Consider the following 22,279-nt stretch of genomic DNA (forward strand, 5'->3'; position numbering starts at 1 on the left):
TTTTTTATTCAAGGCTGGTACTCAAACACTTGAGCCACAGCTTTGTGTACAGCTTTTTTGGTGACTAATTGGAACTAAAGAGTCTCACAGACTTTCCTGCCTGGGCTGGCTTCGAACCAGGATCCTCAGATTTCAGCCTCAAATAGCTAAGAGTAACTTTCAAAGGGCCTTATATAGAGACTCTTCCCATCATGGCCCTCACTGGACACATGCTGTAGGCCATGGCTTCACATTAGCAGTGTCACCCTTCTGCAGGTGACCTCTCCCAGAGCCACTACATTCTGAGGCAGAGTTAAGAGCTGTGGTCAGTTGTTCCTCTAAAGGAATGGCACATTGAAGTTGGCAGCTGGAGAGAAGTTATGTGGATGTAGGAGCCTTCAAGTGGAAGGGCTTGGCCTTGAAAATATCTATCTACAGATAAGAAACTGGGCCAGGTGAGTTGCGGTCACACTACCAGCTGTGCATGTTCTCATTTGCTGAGGAAGCCCCGCAGCGTAGACCCCATGCTTCTCCCGCAGCAAGCAGCTGGGACCAACAAGGAGTATGTTCTTTAAGTCCATCCTGGGTGTTGGGAGGGGTACATTTGCTAGGTGCTTCTCTGAATACATCTGTGTAGTGTCCTAGTCTGCTCCAGTGGGCCCTGGAGACTGCAGGGGAGAGTGCTGTATTGCCCCAGGGATAGAACTAATGTCGCTGAAATTGTGGTCAAGTGGTAGCAAGTGTGAAGCCCTGAGTTCAAATCCCAGTACCACAATGATGATGGTGATGGTAATGATGAGCTGTCCTAAACACACGCCCTGGGCCCTTCCTGAGGCTAGCGGTTGAGACAGGTTCTACTGTCACTTTGTGACTTGGGACAAGTATCTCAGCCTGTATACTCATGGCCCTAGATTATCTGCTACCTTTTCATATTCTCTTTCAAATGAAGAGTTTGAAGAGGGGGGCACTGTACACACAGGACTGGAAGCAAGGAGAGCGTAGAAAGGAGCAACTTGTCCTTAAAGATTCAATTTACAGAGGGGCGGAGGGGGAGGATGGGAAGGGGAAACAAAGGAGGAGGCTACAATGCTTGCTAAGAAATGTACTCATTATCTTACCCATGTAATTGTAACCCCTCTGTACAGTATTTTCACAATAAAAAAAAAAAGAAAATGTTTAAAAAAAAAAAAAAGATTCAATTTACACCCAACATCCATGGCTCATCCCTATAAGCCTCCCTACTTAGGAAGCTGGGATCTGAGGATCCTGGTTCTAAGCCAGCCAGAGCTGACAAATCCAATAGACTCCTCTCCAATTAACCAGCAAAAGCCTTAAGTGGAAATGTGGCTCAAGTGGGAGAGAAAAACAGAGTGAGACCCTAAGTTCAAGCTCTAATATAAAAACAACAGTTCTGACACTCTTCCCCTCAGGAGACCTATGGCTTCTTGGGCATGGACTATTTGTTTCCTATTGAAGAAATAGCTCATTCAGAGTCCCCAGCCCCTCTTAAGATACACCTGTTCCTCCCCCTGAGCACAGGTGGCCCTTGGAGCTAGGACAGCATTTAAGCCTCTACTCCCTTCTGGCAGGGTCCTGAGCAAGATGGTCCGGGCGGGCTCAGCCTAACAGAACTGTACCCACAGCCTATCCAGCCATGTTGCTCATTCCTTGCTCCTCAACCCAAACAGAAGCTCCATCTCCCTGTTGTGTCCCCTTCCCTACTGCTGACTCGTCCCAGCTGCACCCCTTCCCGACCTTGGGGTCCTCCACAGGAACCTGCACCTGATAGGGCTCCGCTCCTCTGGCACAGCTGGTCATTTTCTCACATTCTCCAAGGTCAGGGTGCCAGCCCCTCTTTTCCCAGGGTGACTCCACGCATTTCCCTTCTGCAATGTGAGATGTCGCTGCCCCTCCACCCGTGCACCCCTTCCTCCTGACCACACCCCTGTGCACAGGCCTCCACCAGGCCCACACCAGCCTCCCTGGCCTCTGGATCTTTCCACTGACTTCATCTCCAAAGACCTTTTCTTCTTCCCCACACCAGGAACCCAGAGGTGGTGTGCCAGGGCCTCCAGCCCACTTCTCTCTCTACTCCCAGTCACTGGCCCCCACGTCTGTCCTAGACTGCATACTCCTGCATACTTGTTCAACTCAAAATCACCTTAGTCTTCCTACTTCTGACAGTCTGATTGCCTTTTCCTGAGCACGTTTCACACGGATACAAAGCAGCCCGGGAGACTGGGACCTCCTGATCAAAGGGCACCCACCTCAGCCATGCCAGCCTATGTCCTGGTCCCCCAGTGCCTCCCCTCCCCCCACCGGCCCCTTAGCCTTCCTGAGCCACACTTTCTCTCTCCTCCCAGCTTCTCCGTCAACCTGAAACTTCAAACAACAACAAAAGCAACATTGTACATCCCTCCTCCACTCCCTGCCTCCATTTCCCCACTTCCTTCCTCTTCTCTACTAACACTGACTATTGCCCCTACACACAACTGCTCTCAATAGGGTCCTCCCCTGTGACTTGATGCTCCTCCTTATCCACCCTTATTGTCAGTATCCTCCTCCCAACACCCTTCACAACTTCAACACCCACCAGAGGCTGACAGCCACCAACCCAGTCAACAGATTCTCTCAACTGCCTTAACCACCTCCACCGCGCGGCACCCCACAGCAAGCTAAGGCAAAACTGAATGATATTTCCTTAAATTCATCTGTTCCTCTCCCCCCACCCCCATGAGCAGTCTTCAGACTGTTTCAGACTGCCCACCTGGAATCCGCATTATCACTCAATATTTGTTGAGTGACAATGAACCTTTGACCCCTCCCTCCCTCATTCTCTACAGCCAGTCACCAAGTCCTGCTTCCAATCACATCCCAGGATCGGACCCTTTGCATTGTATTTGTTGTTGTGTGTGTGTGTGCGCGCGCACGCGCGCGCTTGTGCACAAGTGTGAATATTGGATCTTGAACCCAGGGCTTGGGCACTGTTCCCGAGCTCGTCTTTGCTCAGCGTGCCACCCACTAGCCACAGCTCCACTTCCGGTTTTCTGGTGGTTTATTGGCGAGAAGAGTCTCACAGACTTTCCTGCCCGGGCTGGCTTTGAACCGCGATCCTCAGATCTCAGCCTCCTGAGTAGCTTGGCACCCGGCGTGAGGCACCCAGCGCCCGGCTTCCTACCCCACCCCCACCCCCTTCCCCCAGTCCTGGGGCTTGAACTCAAGGCCTGGGCGCTGACCCTGAGCTGCTTTTGCTCAAGGTACTTCCAGCTCTTTCTGTTTATGTGGTACTGAGGCAAGCACTCTGCCACTGAGCCACATTCCGAGCGTGCCGCTCAACCCCGGCCTGACAAGGAACTTTCCGACAACCCCACTGCACGCGGAGTCCCAGTCCGTCGGCGGCACGGCCGGGAGCACACCCGGGCGCTGGAGAATACAACCGAACCGAAATAATGAGTGGAGTCCTTTTCGCGCGGGGCTCCGCCCCTGCTTACGCGATGCTCCCATCAGCCAATAGGAACACTCTAATGCGTGCCTTCGCGCGAGCCATGCTGGGAGCCAATGGAAGTACCCCAGGGGAGTCCGCCTCGTGTCTCGGCAGCCAATGGGAGAGGCCTGCGTGGCCTTCATGGGGGCGGCGGCGGCGGCGGTCCGGCCGACGTGCGGCGCGCATTCTCCTTTGGTCCGGAGCTACAGTCCTGCGCGGTTTCGCTTCTTAGTCGCACAGTCTCCGGAAGATGGGGGTCGTCGTCCCCAGACGCTGCCTGGAGTGTCTGCTCGGCCTCTACTTCCTCTCCCACATCCCCATCACTCTGTTCATGGACCTGCAGGTGCTGCTGCCGCCGGAGCTCTACCCGGCCGAGGTGAGGGGCGCCCGGGGGTGGGGGGGATCCAGACGCCCTTTCCCGCCCCTCGTCGCCCACCCAGGGCCCCCCTTTCTCGGATCCCCCTTCGCTGACTCGGACCTGACGTTCCTGGGCTTCCCGGGCGGCGGGGACCGGTTCCGGGCCGCCGCCGCCGCCCCCCGCGCACGCGTCGGCGTTTGAGGGCACCCGCGCGGGGGAAGCGCTGTGCAGCCGCACCGGCGGGGTCTGGAGAGGGGTTGGGAGGAACCAGCCTAGCCCCACGTCCGAACTCCGAGGATTAGGTCCGGCCAAAGCCTCCGCGCCCTCGCTGCGCGCCTGGCTTTCACGGACGCCCTGGAGAGGGGCTGTTTTAAAGTCCAGTGACACCTGGGGGAAAACACAGGTGCACGGCCCCATTTCCTGGCCGCTGGAGAATACTCTGCTTCAGACTCTTTTTTTTTTAATATTCAGAACTACAGTTCTAGTTTACAAAAAAAAAATTCAAAACTGGGGCCTGTAACCTTTTATTGTTGTTTGCTACTTTGAGATAAGGGAATGTGTACTACAGATTAGCCTCCCACTATTACTCTGCGTCCTGCGTGCTGGGATTACAGGTGTGCATCACCACCATCCAGCTAGATCCTGGACTCTGCTTCAGGGAATTTTCCTGTCCGCAAGTCTGTGATTGTCTAAGTTAATGGTTAAACGGTGGGTAAGGCTGGCTTATCAGCCTACAAATTTTGCCTCTCTGAAGTACTCCTTAAATGTGTTTTCTTTGCAAACCCAAGTCCATGAACTGTTAGAGGTGCTGGCAAATGTGTTATGTACCGTGTTTCCTATCTTCCCTGGTGTGCATCTCCTAAAGCATAGCCTAAACAAACCTCTAGTTCCATGAAAAAGGCATAGGTAGTGTTATGGAAAGAGCACTGGACTGCAGTCTGGGGATTTGATTCAGAACTTGTGGTGCAGAGCAAGCCTCTAATGCTACTCAGGAGGCTGAGATCCAGGACCAAAGTTTGAAACAAGCCTGGGGGCAGGAAAATCTATGAGACTCTTCTGTCCAATTAGCCACCAAAAAGCCAGAAGCTGTGGCTCAAATGGTAGCACCATCCTTGAGTGAAAAGGCTGAGGGACAGGACCCAGGCCGTGAGTTCAAATTCCAGTACTGGAGGAGAGAAGTGAAGTGGGGTGAGGTTGGGGTGGGGGGAGAAGAAAAGAACTGGTATCTGGACAAGTCAGTGCTCTAGCCTCACCTTTAATTATAAGCTCACTGCCCTGGGTTCCATCCCAAGCCACTAAAACAAAGTGTAACTATTCCTGTGCATGCACTTGCACTATAGTCATTTCCTATATCTACTCTGACAAATGATCACAAAAATGGGCTCAGGTGGCTCAAGCCTGTAATCCTGGCTCTTAAGCAGGGATCCAAGGATTGAGATTTGAAGCCATTGCAAGCAAGAAAGTCCAACAGACTCATTTCCAATTAACCATCAAAAAAGCCAGAAGGCCGGGCACCGGTGGCTCACACCTGTAATCCTATTCAGGAGGCTGAGATCTGAGGATTGCAGTTTAAAGCCAGCCCCGGCAGGAAAGTCCAGGACACTCTACACTTTAGAGGTCAAAGGTACACTTTAGTCTCCAGGTTATCATACTGCCATCTTCTCTTCTGCATCCAATCTCCCTCTTCCCTCTTTCACTATCTGCACTTCTTACCAAGTAAGTCAGAGGTCTAGTCATTACTGTCTTTGGGGCTGACTGTTTCACAACCCATACTGTGCCACATAGTACATTCTCTTTCCAAAGAGGTTGTCACATTGCTGCACTAACAGCTCCCAGAAAAAAGGAAAGCTATTGCTACCTCTGAAGTTTTTAAAACTTAGGAAGCCAGCAAACCTCAGGCGGGCAAGCTGGCCATTCACTATCTCTTGATGTTCTAAGTCACTTCAGTTCTTCGTAATTAGTTTGTATTCCACATTGCCGTTCCAAACATAATTTGGTTGGCTTATTTATCTTTTCATTTCCTCTCCTTGCTCACAACTTACAAAAATAGAACTGAAATGTGTCAGAATCAAAAAGACTCAATTTAATTGTACATATTCAAGAAGGTAAGTTTCTCCTCTTTAGGTATCAGGTTATAACCTAGTGGTAGTACACCTATCACACGGCCCTGGGTTTGATCCCAGAACACACTCACAAAAATCCTCTGATGCTGAGCACCTGTGGCTCACATCTGTAATCCTAGCTACTTAGGAAGATGAGATCTGAGGATTGCAGTTCGAAGCCAGCCTGGAAAGTCTGAGATTCTGACTTCCAGTTAACTTTTAAAAAGCTAGAAGTGGAGCTGTGGTTCAAGTGGTAGAGCACTGTAGCGTTGAACAAAAAAGTTTGGAGATAACACCCTGAATTCAAGCCCCGAGGAAAACCTAAGCCTTTCTGTTTTCAGTGTAGTGCCAAGGACCAGTGCAGGATCTAACCAGAAATGGGAGCACACATGCATTCATATATTGATGGTGATAACTGAAGGAGTTAGTGTGGGAACACGCTGCCTTGGAAGGCTGGCGACCCTACTCACAGGTACATGCTTGAACGTTACTGACCTTGGCTCAGGTTGGCTAAGCCACACCTTGAATTCCCCTATTCAGTTGTTACAAATTTTTGGGTGGTCATTTTATTGCTTTTTATGGAGAAGACAATTACCTTGGGTTTGTCTCAGATTTTCTTTAGCAGGTACCAAAATTTAACATTTGGTTTTCTTCCTGAAATGAGAAAATTTCCCCTAGAACTAAAAAAGCACTATGGGAAATTACAATACTGGTGGTGGTGAAATTTTAAGATCAAGCTTTTTTCTTCATTTGAAATCAAATCACTTGGGAAAGTTCTGGTTACACAACAATAAAATAATTGCACATAGGCTGAAACATGGAGAGAACAGGAAACATTTTGTGTCATTTGCATCTGGACAAACTGCTACTATTAAAACAAGGATAGGTAGACATCTGGGCTTGCAGTCTATCCGTCATAAATTAGAGGCGTGCAAGAGTGCTCAGTAGCCAGCCCTCTTAGAAAGCCAGGTGTGCAGATGGCTTGTACTGGGCAACAGCTGTGACATGAGTTAACTATAGAGTATGGATCAAGGGAGACAGAGGACTTCAGTGGCGAGAGGGATAAACAGAATTAAACTTGAACATCTTCAGCTAGGCATTAATTCATATACAGTATTTATTTGTGTATTAAGTGATTACATGTGCTACGTCTAAAGACTACATGTGTTAACTCACTATATCTTACCAGCAGTACGTACTTGTTAGTGGCCTTACACTGTAGACAAGAAAGCAAGTGTGGTGACTTGAAAGCCCCCAGCTCACATGTTCCTCATCACTCTACGGAAGCATCAGGACTTCTCTTCCACTTACCTGCTTGGGCCCCATCCCAACACCAGCTGACTGATAGATGATCACAGGCAGTGGGTCCTAACTCATTAGGAAACTGGGTGATTTGAAGTTTTTGTTGTTGCTTTTATCACCAGCAGTCCTTAGACATTGTAGTGCTGTACAGATTTACCTGAATTTATGAAATAGCCGGATCTGATTATTTACAAGTGTAGAAAATGAAATTCAAATGGACAGAATGCCTTTCGTTTGTGCCAGAACTGAGGCTTGAACTCGGGGCCTGGGCACTGTCCCTAAGCTCAAGGCTTACACTCTACTATTGAGCCACAGCTCTACTTCTGCTTTTTTGGTAATTAATTGGAGTTGAGGCTCGTGGACATTCCTGTCCAGGATGGCTTTGAATCACAATCGTGAGATCTTAAGACTCCTAATAGCTAGGATTACAGGCCACCAACACCCGGCTCAGAATGCCTTTTAAATGGTTTCCTTTAGTACTTTAAAAAATTGGAAACCCTAGCTGCTCAGGAGGCTGAGAGATCTGAGGTTCACAGCTAAAGTCAGCCCAGGCAGGAAAGTCCATGAGACTCTTATCTCCAATTAACCACCAGAAAACCAGAAGTGGCACTATGGCTCAAGTGGTAGAGCGCTCGCTTTGAGCTGAAGAGCTGAGGGACAGTGAGTGCCCAGGCCCAGAGTTCAAGCCCCATGACCAGCAAAAAGAAAAAAAAAAGTCTAAAACCAGAACTGAGAGAACCTCTACTGCTAATGTTGAAGGAAGCAGAACTGAGTCTTTTTCTTAATTATCACGTGACAGAGTCTGGACCTGATGGGGGAAAGGGTGGAAGAGGATAAAGATCCAAACTAGTGAAATTTCCTGACCTCCACAGCCCTTGCTGCTGTCCTGCAAGCCAGTGCTGCTAGGATATTTTTTTCAGTTTTTCAATCCTCATATAGCCTCTTTGTAAACTGTTTAAATGAGATTGTCTTTGGCTCAGAGAGAACTACTCACCTGGCTTTCACATTACTCTTCCTGATCATGTTGGTGTTGAAACTGGATGGGAAAGCACCTTGGAACTGGTTCCTCATTTTTATTCCAGTCTGGATAGTTGATACTATCTTGTCACGCTGATTGTCTAGCCAGAACTTTTCTGAAACTAGTATTTGCTAACAAATGTTTCTGCTCTTTCATGTAGTAGTCTTTTTCCTTTGATTAAAAATTAACAACAGGGATGGGCTGGGAAAGTGGCTCAGTGGTAGAGCACTTGCCTTGCATGCATGAGGCCCTGGGTTCGATTCCTCAGCACCACATAAGCAAAAAGGAAAAAAAGCCGGAAGTGGCGCTGTGGCTCAAGTGGTAGAGTGCTAGCCTTGAGCTGAAGAGCTGAGGGACAGCGCCCAGCCCCAGAGTTCAGGCCCCACGACTGGACTCAAAAAAAAAAACAAAAAAGCTGGGCACCAGTGGCTCACACCTGTAATCCTAGCTACTCAGGAGGCTGAGATTTGAGAATCTCAGTCCAAAGCCAGCCTGGGCAGGAAAGTCTGTGAGACTCATCTCCAATTAACCACCAGAAAAACTGGAAGTGACACTGTGGCTCCCTGAGTTGAAGAGCTCAGGGACAGTGTCCAGGGCCAGAGTTCAAGCCCAGTGACCAACAACAAATTAACAAAAAAGGTGGGCATCAGTGGCTCATACCTGTAATCCTAGCTACTTAGGCCAACAACAAATTAACAAAAAAGGTGGGCATCAGTGGCTCATACCTGTAATCCTAGCTACTTAGGAGGCTGAGATCTGAGGGTCATGGTTCAAAGCCAGCCTGGGCAGGAAAGTGTCATCTCCCATTGACCACCAGAAAACAGGAAGTAGCTCTGTGGCTCAAAGTGGTAGAATGCTAGCCTTGAGCAAAAGCAGCTCAGGGATAGCTCCCAGGCTCTGAGTTCAAGTCCCATGACCAACAACAACAAAAAATAACAAATAATATCCTTGGATAAGTTAAAACTTACCTTGGAGAAGTGCCTTTATTGATCATACCCTGTCACACACTTGCCTACAAAGTCTTGTGTGTTGGGGCAGTGCCACTGCCAGGAATTGTGGCAGCTGCCTTTTGGTTGGCAGCTGACTTTTGGTTGTAGGCCATCCCTGAGGCTTTGGACTCCTATACAGCACACAGCATGCAGCAAAGTGAATCTGGCACTGGCTCTGCCTGCCAAGCTCAGATCTTTTTATTTCACAGAGTGACCACAGAGGGGGGCCCAGGCTGGAACTAAGACTGCTAACTGGATCTCTGCTGCTTCTAAAAGGAAAATTCTATGTGTGGAGTTGAGCATAATGATTGGCAATACTGGAGTTAAAGAATCCAAAATCAGCCAGGTACTGGTGGCTCACACCTGTAATCCTACTCAGGAGGCTGAGATCTGAGGATTACAATTCAAAGCCAGCTCAGGCAGGAAAGTCTGTGAGACTCTATCTCAAAGAAACCACCAGAAAACCAGAAGTGGCATTCTGGCTCAAGTGATAGAGTACTCACCTTGAGCTGAAGAGCTGAGTGACAGCACCCAGGCCCAGAGCTCAAGGCCCACAACCGACAAAAAAAATCCAAAATTACATCTTCACAGGGGTTAGATTTACCTCACACTCCCTGCCTCCAACCCTGAAGAGGAAACTTTTCCCCCTGTATTTAAGAGAATCTGGCCTTTGGAATTGTGTGTGCAGTTATAAAAGAGAAAAATGTCACGTTTTGTTTTTCCCCAGTTGCAGGCTAGAACTCTGGGTCCCTCAGCTCTTCAGTTCAAGGTGAACACTCTACCACTTGAGCCACAGCACCACTTCTGGTTTTTTGGTGGTTTATGAGATAAGAGTCTCAAGGACTTTCCTGCCAGCGCTGGCTTTGAACCGTGATCCTCAGATCTCAGCCTCCTAAGTAGCTAGGATTATAGGCGTGAGCCACCAACGCCTGGCATGATGTTTTTCACATTTGCCATTTCCTTACAAAAAAAAAAAATGTTGGCACCAGGCGCTAGTGGCTCACGCCTGTAATCCTAGCTATTCAGGAGGCTGACATCTAAGGATTGCAGTTCAGTGCCAACCTGGGCAGGAAAGTCATGAGACTCATCTGCAATTAACCATCAGAAAACCGGAAGTGGCACTGGCTAAAGTGGTAGAGCACTATCCTTGAGCTGAAGGCTCAGGGACACTACCCAGGCCCCAGAGTTCAAGTACCACGACTGACCCCTTCCTCACCCCCCCTTCCATCCACCCTCCCTTCTTACCCCCCCCCACAAAAAAAAAAGACATTGGCAGAAATGACATATTCATTCCACAAATCCTGAGAGCCAGATATTTGCTATTGCTCTGTCACCCAGCAAATGCTGGGTGGCACAAAGAAGGGACTAGAAGAACTGAGGAACTTCACAGAGAAGCAATATTGAGTTACAGGTAGTGAGCTTTAATCCAGTGACCACCTAGGCTGTATCCCACTGGAGCCAGTGGCTTGAAATTAACCATGGTCATGTCTTTTTTTCCCCAGCTTAGAAACTTGATGAACTGGTATTGTAAAGAGTTCAAAGATCCCCTGATGCAGGAGCCCCCAGTGTGGTTCAAGTCCTTCATATTTTGTGAGCTTCTGTTTCAGCTGCCTTTCTTCCCCATCGCAACGTATGCCTTTTTCAAAGGTTGGTAAATGGGGGAGAGGGGAGTTCTGCTTTTGCTCAGAAATCTTTGGGACAGTATCTTCATGGGAGAGGACAGAAACTCTTGCAGTTTGTACAGGGCACCTTAGTGTCTGTTTAAATAAATAGGCAGCCTCCATTATCTGAAACCTGAAGCCACTTAAAGGATGACCTTGTTTCTACTTAATCGATTTTATTCTCCTACTTTGGATGCTACCATATTGGTTTATCCCTAAAAAGCCCTAAAGGGAATTCTTATGTGCTCTCAGTTTTTGTTCCCCATAACTAAGGTTCAAACTCAGTCTTGCACTTGCTACACAAGCACTGTACTTACTACAGAAGCCACATTCCCAGTCCTTTTCTGCTTTTTCTAGTAGTCTCAGCTTTATACCCAGGCTGGCATAAACTTCCAATGTAGCTAGGATGATTAGCACACCTATTTTTTTTTTCTTTTTGCTTTCGCTTTTTTTTTTTTTTTTTTGGTGAGACACCATGACTTGAGCTTAGTGCCTGACGTTTTGGCTCATTGGCCAGCATGCTATCAACTGAGCTATGCCTCCAACCCTAAGATGAAGGTCTTACAAACCTGTCCAGGATTGGCCTCTTACCACAATACTCTTGATCTCTACCTCCTTAATAGCTAGGATTACAGGTGTAATAAGTCACCATGTCCAGCTAGTGTTTTTATACAAATGTATCTACACTTCTGTTTTTGGAAAATAAGCTCAAATAGCTGAAAATGTTTCTCACAGGAGTGCTTCACAGACAGACGTTGGGTGGGATTCCCCTGCACTACATTTTTTTTTTTTTTTTTTTGGTCCAGTCATGGGGCCTGAACTCTGGGCCTGGGCGCTATCCCTCAGCTCTTCAGCTCAAGGCTAGCACTCTACCACTTGAGCCACAGCACCACTTCCGGCTTTTTACTTTTTGCTTATGTGGTGCTGAGGAATCGAACCCAGGGCCTCAGGCATGCAAGGCAAGCGCTCTACCTCTGAGCCACCTTCCCAGCCCCTCCCCTGCACTACATTTTAGATCACTTTTCTTTTTTGGTGATGGTACTGGTGAACTCAAAGCCTTATGCTCTCTCTCCAGTTGGCCTCTTCACTCATTGCTGGCACTGTACCACTTGAGCCACATCTCCATTTCCTTCACTGCATTTTAGACCAAATTAATAACGCAGTTTTCTACCTTAGGCCTTTCCATCTGTATTCTAACCCAAACCCTTGGTTCTTCGGCAGTCAGTGAACTGCTAAGAGTCATGGCTGTCACATAAGTTTGCGTGTGGGACATGTAACCCATCCAATTTCCCTCCCGTTTATCTGAGTTTCCCCTTGAGGGGGAGGAGGAAGTGATTCAGCTGAAGGGAGCAGGCAGACAGGGACAAGATGGAGAGTGTCCCAGACACCCTTGGAATCACAGACATCTTCTCTCTTCTCTCTTCCAGGAAGCTGCAGGTGGATCCGCACCCCTGTGATCATCTACTCAGTTCACACTATGACAACTTTAATTCCAATTTTATTCTCATTTCTATTTGAGGAATTTTCCAAAGCCAGTGGTTTCAAAGGACTGAGACCTGAGACCTTCCGTGAACGACTGACCCTTGTATGCATCTATGCCCCCTACTTAATCATCCCTCTCCTCCTGCTGCTTTTCATGTTGCGGAATCCCTACTACAAGTATGAAGAGAAGAAAAAGAAAAAGTGAGGAGAACATCTCTTGGCCCCAGAGGGGAGATGTCCTTTGGACCCAGTGGAGGAAAAAATGCTCTGAACCCATGTCTTCAGCATCACACAAGCACAAGATGATGGCAGGAGCCACATAAAATCTTCATCTTCCCAGGGCAACAGGGTGATCAGACCCATCAGCAGGGTTTGGAGCAAGGGAGCCAGTGATAGGAATGTGGTGCCAAATGCCTACATTACCTTACAGGAGACCAGAAACTGGGTAAGCATGGCCTGCTTGCTATGTTCTGTGGCTCTTGTCACATGACCAGAATATACACACCCACTAAGCCTATATCACTGGCTAAGCATATCACTGGCTTAAAGAATGAATAGGATGTTTCACTTTAAAATCAAATTATGCCTCTTTTTAATACCCATAAAGAACTTGTTCTTGCCAGTACCTGTACCCCTGGGAGAAAAAAATATTACACAAACAGTTTGAAATTTGCTTCTAAAACAGTCATCCCAAGAGATCTTTTTCAGGGAGGAGGGTGAGGAAATTACTGGGGTTTGAACTCGGGGCTGCATGCTTGTTAAACAGATACTCATATCACTTGATCTGTGTTCCCAACAACTTTCAGTCACTGTCTTTTCCCAAATCTCTGTCTTCCATGTTTTTAGAGGCCACTGGACATAATTCCTTTTACCCTGGCATCTTGAGCCTCATCTAGGAAGCATGTTCCCTAACAGAGACCTTCACCCTTCCTGATGAGCCTAGTCATTCCAGCTAGGGATACAAGGAAGGCCATCCAACCCTCACACACACTCAAAAGAGTACAGGTCCCAGCCAATCCCAGTTCTGCCCTTTCCTGCTCAAAAGCCATATTGGTCTGACTGCTGGTACTATCTGACTTGTGTGCATCTGGTACAAATAAAGGTAGCTGCTGACCACTTCATGGCTGATCAAGCTGTTTGAAAACAATTTATTGCTTTTCCTTCCAAAGCTTTGTGAGTTTACAAAAAGAGGATCCAAGTTACAGACTGCTTAGTTCATACTAAGAATGCGAAAGGTGAGGCCCTGTCCTGCCCTGCCACCTGCAGTGCCGGGCACTGTTTAGTGCCAGCTCCCCAACGTGGCGTTACTGCCTTCGGAGAATTGTAATCCTTACACACCGTCAGGACGTACTTAGGTCAGGTCATTAGTCAAGTCACTGAAATGGTACAGAGGTTTTTTTGGTTGGGGAGTATTTTTGCCTTCCTGCTATAAAAATGAAAATTTCAGTCATTTCTGAAAAATAAACTGGTCAATAAATTCATTTTGTTCTGCTTCTACTTTACACAAAGCTTCATATTCAACCCGATACCTGAAAAACAAAATCGTTAGAAGCCCTGAAAAGGATGAAATAAACCAGACTTACTTCTAGAGGAATATAGAGGTGTACATGATTCCAAGAAGTGATGTGCACAAAGAAATTAGGGTAAGAAAGAGGAAAACAAGAGGCCAGGGCACCCATGAGATCTCCAAGCCCTGTGTCACTTCCTTGCAGGGCCCTGGCTACCTCAGCTTTTTATGCTCAAACTACTACAGGTCATTTGACATTGACCAATTTCCTTCCCATCATAGGTAATTTTGTTTTTTTTTAATCCCACAAGTCAGGATGGCAAGTTAGATGCTACTCCTAGGAAAGTGATAAATAAGGTGATCAAGATGAAGACCCTGCTTTTACAGGATGACTTCTTACCTTTCCAACTGCATTTTCTTTTCTGCTATTAATGCTTGAAGTTGCTGTTGTTGGGCTTCTCTCTGCTTTGCTATGGATTTGAGCAAGTTCCGAGCACCAATGGCCTAAGAGACAATAACATAATGCCAGAGAGAAACATGGCTTCCTTACACCAGCTACAGCACTGAGTCCTCAAAGTGAGGGAGCTACAAGGCAGTGCAGGGGAGAAAGGAGGAGATAAGTCAGAATCTACTGGTCCTTGAGTGCGTGTGCTTTCAGAGCCAACCCTGCAGTTACTCTAGCCCATTGGGTGGTGCCATTTGGCCTGTACCCTTCACCAAGTCACCTATACCACACAAGCCTTCATCTCCCCATTTATAAGAGGAGGATAAAAGCACCTATAAGTACTTGTGTGAAGAGCCAAGGGAATAGTAGCAAAGTTCTCCAAGTAAGCTCAAACAGTACCTGGATCAGAAATAGTTAAGTTCCACTAGGGCCAACCTTCTAGTCCTGGACCCACAACTGTGTTAAAGCCTTCAATTAAGGAACCTCCCATCCCCCACAGCAATAGGGAACCAGGATCCCTGGCTGAGACAGACAAGACATGCAGATCTTACCTTCATCTTTTCATTTTCTGCTTCTTTTGCAAGTTGGTCAACAAGCTCTATTAGACCACCAACTATCTTCTGAAACTGTCCAATTTCTTGTAGAGAAAGAACAAAATATTTCTCAGTATCAACACTCCCTTGAAGCAGTGAGAGAGCAGAGATAACTACCCCTTCTAATTTGCCAGTGGCTCATGCCTGTAATCCTAGCTACTCAGGAGGCTGAGATCTAGGGAGTGCAGTTCAAAGCCAGCCCAGGCAGGAAAGTTCATGAGACCCTTATCTCCAACTGACTACAAAAAAATAGAAAAAAAGGAAGTGGAGCTGTGGCTCATAGGACAGTACCAAGGCCCTGAGTTCAAGCCCCAGAACCAGTGCAAAAATAGCATCCAGGTACCAGTGGCTCCCATCTGTCATCCTAGATATTTGGAAAAAGTCTTCAAGACTCCATCTCAAAGGAAAAAGCTGTGCATAGTGGCATATGCTTATCATCCTAGCTACAGTGAAAAGTAAAAATATCATCTAGCTATGCACCTAGGCAGGTGATAATTCTATCTCAGAAATAATCAGTGTAATATGAGCTGCAGGTGCAGCTCAATGGTAGAGCATCTGCTTAGTAAGTATAAGGGCCTAAGTTCAAGTCCCAGAACTCAAAGCATGTGGGCGGGGGATATGGGGGGGGGGGAGGGCAGAGGAAGCACTGGCAGCTCATATTTGTAATCCTAGCTACTCAGGAGGCTGAGATCTAAGGATCACATTTCAAAGCCAGGCAGGTAGGAACCATAAGACTCATGGACTCCATTTAACCATCAGAAAACCTGAAGTTTGGTTTAAAATGATGGAGTGCTGGCTGGGAAGGTGGCTCAGTGGTAGAGCGCTTGCCTCGCATGCCTGAGGCCCTGGGTTCAATTCCCCAGCACCACATAAGCAAAAAGAAAAAAGCCAGAAGTGGCACTGTGGCTCAAGTGGTAGAGCGCTAGGCTTGAGCTCAAGAACTGAGGAACAGGGCCCAGGCCCAGAGTTCAGGCCCCACGACCAGACCAAAAAAAAAAAAAAAATGATAAGAGTGCTAATCTTGAGTAAAAGAGCTCAGGGACAGCACCCAGGCCCTGAGTTCAAGCCCCATGGCCCATAAAACAAAGTTTGATGACTATTTTAATTCTCCCATTCTCCTTTATTTTGTGCTTATACAAGTGGTGTTGAATTCAGGGCCTTACTCTCTTATTTTTTTATGCTCAAAAAGTTGAGGCACAGGGCTGGGAAGGTGGCTCAGTGGTGGAGCACTTGCCTTGCATGCATGAGGCCTTGCATGCATGAGGCCCTGGGTTCGATTCCTCAGCACCACATAAGCAAAAAAGAAAAAAGCCGCAAGTGGCGCTGTGGCTCAAGTGGTAGAGCGCTAGCCTTGAGCTAAAGAGCTGAGGGACAGCACCCAGGCCCAGAGTTCAGGCCCCACGACCAGACCAAAAAAAAAAAAGTTGAGCCACAAAGTGTACTGACAAGGTCAGGTAACCACCAACCTTATATACACTTTCTGGCTTTTTGCTGGTTGCTGGGGCTAAGAATCGCTCAGATTTGTCTACCCAGGCTGGCTTTGAACCTTGATTCTTAGATCTCAAGCTCCTAAGTAGCTAGGATTACAGGTATAAGCCATCAGCAGTGGGATAAGGCTCCCACTCTTGATCTGAACCTAGAGATGGATGCCAAGACAGTAGCTGGACCAGGCATACTTGGTCAGAAGTGGTAAGAAGCGCAAAGTGCAGTTCACAGAGACATGTATCTCAGAACAAATTGTTGCCTTGGACTCCAGTTACTGCAGGGCTGAGAGCAAGTAAAAAGCTCACAAAAGTTAAATACCCAATCTCCCATTCACCACTGTCTGTTACTGGTATCAGAATGCTATTTTACTATCTGGTAGCATACAGTAAGCGATCACCTGCCACATTCCATAGCCATCCCTTGGTCTACTAAATCCAGCTCGATCTCTGCACAAACATAATTTCACTAATTCCTTTGAGCTGCTTCTAAAGCCTACCATGGGGAGTACCATTTCTACCAAGAAATCAAATCAATACACACTTCATTTCCTTCTCCCAACATCTGCCATGAGTTATAAGGTTTTTGAGAGCAAAAACTCACAGATGGCATCCCCTCCCATCCCAAGATCTGTCTTGGCTAGGGCTCAATATGGAACACATGGACAGCCTAATAAAAGGGCAGGCAGAGAAGATAAATGACACATGGACATTCAGAGGCCAAGGTCAACATCTAGGAAGCTCCCATTCCACTCTACCAGGGCTCAGAACTGTACTCGGGTGGTATACAGCTGAGTGGCTTTGAGCAATTCTCCCAAATACTCACTATCCACAAAGTCCTTGCACTCTTCTTTGAGCTCTATGGTCTGCTGGGTAACATCTGGGTCCAACACCCGCAGCTTGTTCAGCTCATCGAAGTGCAGCCCTGCTTCCCCCAGGATGTCCTTGGCCATAGCTGCAAAGAAACCAACCCCAATCATGTTCCAGGCACCCAAGGAAATGTCTACTCCTAGCCCAGCCCCCACCTGCCCCAGATACCAGTGCCCAAACCTCTGGTGTTCCAAAAGCTCGCCGTTCCCTCAGCCTTACCTGTTTCCCTTCCAGGGACCTTAGAGAAGTTCAGAAAGAATCAGGAGGAGACGTGTCTTAGAAGCAAGGGGCAGGAAAGAATAAAGTCCAGCTTTTTGTCACAGGTATCATTCATTTAATATACATTTCTTGAGTGCCAACTACATGCCAGCACTGATAGACACTGGGTTACAAAGATGGATATAACATGGTACTCGCCCCACAGGAGCATATAGTTTAGCTGGAGAAAGAGACAGGCAAGCTGAAAAATTACACTGTTCAGTCTTTTAGCTGAAAAATTACACTGTTCAGTGCTTTACAGAAATATCACAAAGAATAGGAAGAGAATCAACATCTCAACTAAGTTGCAAGCCATAACATATTTACATATCCCCATTTATGTACTCAGGACACAAAAAAGGCTTTTCCAATACAGATACTGGAACAACACAAAAAGCAAATAAAATTTTAAAAAAACTAAGTGGACTAAAAATTAAGATTAAAAAATAAGCAATAAATACGAACGTTACCCAAACAATCAGGGTGCCAGTGACTCATGCCTATAATCCTACCTACTCAGGAAGCTGAGATCTGAGGATCAAAGTTTGAAGCCAGCCAGGACAAATAAATACAAGAGACTCAACTCCAACTCACCAGAAAAAAGCAGAAGTGGAGGCATAGTTCAAGTGGTAATGTGCCAGCCCAAAGTAGAATGACTGAATGAGATTCCCTAAGTTCAAGCCCTAGTACAAAAAAAAAAAAAAAAAAAAGGAAGAGGAAAGAAAAGCTGGCACTGGTGGCTCATGCCTATGATCCTAGCTACTCAGGAGACCTTGAAACCTGAGAATTGCTGTTTGAAGCCAGCCTAGACATGAATAGTCTGAGGCTCTTTTATCTCCAATTAACCAATAAAAGCCAGACATCAAGGTGTGACTCAAGTGACAGAGCGCTAGCCTTGAATGAGAAAGCTAAAGGAACAGCCCCAGGTCCTGAGTTAAAGCCCCAATACCAGCACAAAAGAAAACGAAGGTGAGAGGAAGTGGCACTGTGGCTTAAGTGGTAGAGTGCTAGCCTTGGAGAGTTCAGGGACAGCTCCCAGGCCCAGAGTTCAAGCCCCACGACAGACAAAAAAAAAAAAAAAAAAAAAAAAAGATGAGAATGGATACAAGACACTGCAACACTGCCTAAATTAGGAGCCAAAGTTGAATCAGTCTCTGTCAGAAAACACAAAGGATGAAGTATCCACAAGAATGTGCAAGATACAGAAGCCAGGGGATACATTCCAAGCAGAGAATGCTAAGAGACAGGACCTACCCCACCTAGAGGATGAAAAGAACGAGGATGAAACTGGAAATGCGGTCAGGGGCAACCTGAGGGACCTGTGCAAAGCTTAGTTTGGATGGGTTTTTTTTTTTTTTTTTTTGTAGACAACAGAGAATCAAAGAAAATATCCCCCCTCCCCACCCGCCGCCGGCCTTTGAACCCTGCATTCCTGATCCAAAGGATATCTCAATGCTGAGACGAAAACACTGAAAATGCACCTTCATTTTGGCCCCAAAAATTAAAGTAAAACTTAAAACAGAAAATAAACAGCCTAGGTTGTTTAAAAGGGGAGGCAGCCAAGCACCAGTGTAATCCTAGCTACTCAAGAGGCTGAAATATGAAGATCCAGATTCAAAGCCAGCCAGGGCAGTAAAGTCCAATTAACTACCAAAAAGCTGGAGGTGGAGGTGTGGCCCAAATGGTAGAGCACTATCCTTAAGTGAAAAAACTAAAGGATAACACCAAGGCCCTGAATTCAAGCCCCAATATTGACAAGAAAAGAGGTGGAAGGGAGGGGGCACAATGGGGCTGAGGATATAGTTCAATGGAAGAGTATTTACCTAGGATGCAGTGAGGCTCTGGGTTCAATTCCCAACACAACACTGACAGGGGGAAAAAAAAGTCCCTACAGTTGACAGACTTCTGATTTTTTTTTTTTTTTGTCGGGCGTGGGGCTTGAACTCTGGGCCTGGGCACTGTCCCTCAGCTCTTCAGCTCAAGGCGAGTGCTCTACCACTTGAGCTACAGCGCCACTTCCGGTTTTCTGGTGGATTATTGAAGATAAGAGTCTCACGTTCTCTCCTGCCCGGGCTGGCTTTGAACCTCGATCCTCAGATCTCAGCCTCCTGAGTAGCTAGGATTACAGGCGTGAGCCACCAGCACCCAGCTCAACTAGACTTCTGATTTTTAAGAGGACAAAAAACTCTGACATATCAAATGCTGGTATCTAAATTTAGACATTTTGTGATCCAACTAATGTGTCTATGAGATTTCAATGGAATTCACTGAAGTGATCTACCACCTTTCTTTTGCAACATTTTAATTATCCAAAGCTTCCTCATAATTTAGTTGTTTTAAAAAAGGAGCTAAAGGGCTGGGAAGGTAGCTCAGTGGTAGAGCGCTTGCCTTCATGCTCGAGGCCCTGGGTTCAATTCCTTAGCACCACAAAAGCAGAAAAAAAAAGCCAGAAGTGGCTCTGTGGCTCAAGTGGTAGAGCACTAACCTTGAGCTGAAGAGCTGAGGGACAGCGCCCAGGCCCAGAGTTCAGGCCCCATGACTGGACCCAAAAAAAAAGGAGCTTAAAAAAAAAAAAAAAGAGCTATCTTAGAAGGTAGAGCTAACAAGGAGGATGAATATAGTTAGAAATGGATTGTTTGCAACTATGAAAATAAATCAATGAAACCTTTTGAAATTGTTGGGAAGGGGGGTGGCAAGGAGAGAGGATATATTGTAAATACTTGTGGAATGAAATCTCCTGTATGACTAATGTTAGTCCATTTTTAAGGCCTACTTCTACTTGTTCTACACATACCCGAGTACTAACGGCTACCAGGTGATTTTTTTTTTTTTTTTTTTTTGCCAGTCTTGGGGCTTAAACTCAGGGCCCGGGCACTGTCCTTCAGCTTCTTTTGCTCAAGGCTAACACTCGACCACTTGAGCCACAGCATCACTTCCGGGTTTTTCTGTGTATGTGGTACTGAGGAATCGAACCCAGGGCTTCATGCATGCTAGGCAAGCACTCTACCACTAAGACACATTCTTAGCCCTACCAGATGATTTATCAGACCAGGTGCTCCTGAAAAATTCCAGTAACTTGAGGGAGCAAACACCTACTTGCCTTCCACTGCCTTCCTGAGTCTGTATTTAAGAGGCAAATCCAGGGAGTACCTGCTCTGGAGAATATCAAAGAAAAAGTCTCTGAAGAGGCAGCAATCAATCACGAATTGTGAGAGTAGTTATGTGAAGATGCAGGAAGAGGATGTAACTGCAAGAACAAGTGACACCTCTGGAAAAAGTGACACTTAAAACTGAGACCTAAAGGGTATCCTAAAGTTTGCTAAGAGAAGGCAGAAGGGAGACAATCTAGGCAAAAGTAAAAGCACAGGGGAGAGGGGCTGGGAAGGTGGCTCAGTGGGCCCTGGGTTCGATTCCTCAGCACCACATAAGCAGAAAAAACTGGAAGTGGTGCTGTGGCTCAAGTGGTAGAGCGCTAGCCTTGAGCTGAAGAGCTGAGGGACAGCGCCCAGGCCCAGAGTTCAGGGGAGACTCTGAGACTAGAAGAAATCTGACACATTCCAACTAAAAGGCTAGTGTGATCAAAAGTAGGATCCAGAACGAAAGTGGAACTGGATGCGGCCAGACAGGGAAGCCTGAGCTGCCTGGCCACAGTAATGGGTCGATTTTAAAAGGTAACGGTGATAATCACTGACTCAAGTCTGGGGACTGGACTTGAGGGAACAAAAGGGCAGGGCCACACCTACCTGACTCCTCGCCCGAACCTTAGGGTATACTCTGGCACATGAATTGGCACTCCGTAAATGTTGGCAGAATGACTGACCAAGCCAATAGGCAGCTACGGAGAAGTAAGCAACAACCGTTTGCAGAGAGGCGTTCTGAGTTAACGCTACTTAAGTGGAGGTGACGGGACTGACTGGACGTGGAGACGCTGCGTGAGGAGCCGAGCCAGGCGTGGTTCCCGTGAATCGGATGCGTACGGAGCGTACGCTGGGCGGGCGATGGAAGGAGGGATGGACGGAGACGGTCCCCACGGGACCATCCGGTTCTTTCCCGGATTCCTTTCCCCCACACACCCGTCTGAGCGTCCAGGGGGAGAGGCACTAGGTGCTGACCCGGGATTGGACCCCCCCCTGACGACGGGGGCGAGGACGAGCCCCCGCCCCGGCTCCCCCAGACCACAGACTGTACGAACCGGCTCCACCCACAGAGCGTGGGGAGGACGCCGGGCAGAAAGTTAGCCGTGGCGTCCCGGCTCCCGACACTCGCCGCGGGGATCCGCCAGGCGGTGGCGGGCGCGCCCCGCGGCGGGGGCCGGGGCGGGCGTCCGGCCGCTCCCGGGGGCTCTGCCGGGGAACCTCCCGTCCCTCCGGCCTCGCCGCCGGGGTCGGGCCAGCCCCTCCCGAAAGCGGGAAGCCTCAGCTCCCCCTAGCCCCGGACCCGCCCGCGTCCCCCGACCAGCCCTACCTGCCGATCCCGTAACGGCGGCACGCCGCGGCCCACGCCGGCGCAGACAGACGGCTTCTCAGGTAAACTGCGGCAGACGCGTTCCTACCCTCACTGGCCGCTGCCACGGCTACGGAATCCGTTTACCCCTGACGTCACTGCCTAGCACCGGAAGAACTTCTGTCAGCCACCCCCACCCCACCCCACCCCCCCGGTCCCCGGGCCTGCTGGGAAACAGAGGCCCTATGGGACCACAAGACCCAGGAGAATTTGCGCCGGCCAGCCCACCGGAAGTAACTGCGCGTGA

At 47.8% G+C, this 22,279-nt stretch overlaps 2 protein-coding genes across 4 annotated transcripts; one reads left to right on the top strand and one right to left on the bottom strand.

The window, feature by feature from the left end:
• The first annotated feature begins 3,630 nt into the window (after positions 1-3,630).
• Tmem97 (transmembrane protein 97) lies at positions 3,631-13,507 on the top strand. The gene is made up of 3 exons (XM_070027283.1): positions 3,631-3,839; positions 10,735-10,879; positions 12,321-13,507. Exons 1-3 carry the CDS (start codon positions 3,714-3,716, stop codon positions 12,578-12,580), a joined length of 531 nt encoding a protein of 176 aa, XP_069883384.1. The 5' UTR covers positions 3,631-3,713; the 3' UTR covers positions 12,581-13,507.
• Ift20 (intraflagellar transport 20) lies at positions 13,497-22,144 on the bottom strand. 3 transcript variants are annotated; one of them, XM_070027284.1, is made up of 5 exons: positions 21,994-22,144; positions 17,228-17,356; positions 14,879-14,964; positions 14,283-14,386; positions 13,497-13,904 (listed from the first exon to the last, which is right to left on the bottom strand). In XM_070027284.1, the coding sequence occupies exons 2-5, from the start codon at positions 17,352-17,354 to the stop codon at positions 13,823-13,825; spliced, it is 399 nt and encodes a 132-aa protein (XP_069883385.1). In that variant the 5' UTR covers positions 17,355-17,356; positions 21,994-22,144; the 3' UTR covers positions 13,497-13,822. The 3 variants fall into 3 exon arrangements, with proteins under 3 accessions (XP_069883385.1, XP_069883386.1, XP_069883387.1); XM_070027285.1 differs by lacking the exon at positions 21,994-22,144 and adding an exon at positions 21,273-21,359; XM_070027286.1 differs by lacking the exon at positions 21,994-22,144 and having other exon boundaries at positions 17,228-17,359.
• Between the last annotated feature and the right edge of the window lie 135 nt (positions 22,145-22,279).

This window comes from Dipodomys merriami, unplaced genomic scaffold, assembly GCF_024711535.1.
Source record: "Dipodomys merriami isolate MVZ:Mamm:240054 unplaced genomic scaffold, mDipMer1.0.p SCAF_19, whole genome shotgun sequence".
Classification (NCBI taxonomy): Eukaryota; Metazoa; Chordata; class Mammalia; order Rodentia; family Heteromyidae; genus Dipodomys; species Dipodomys merriami.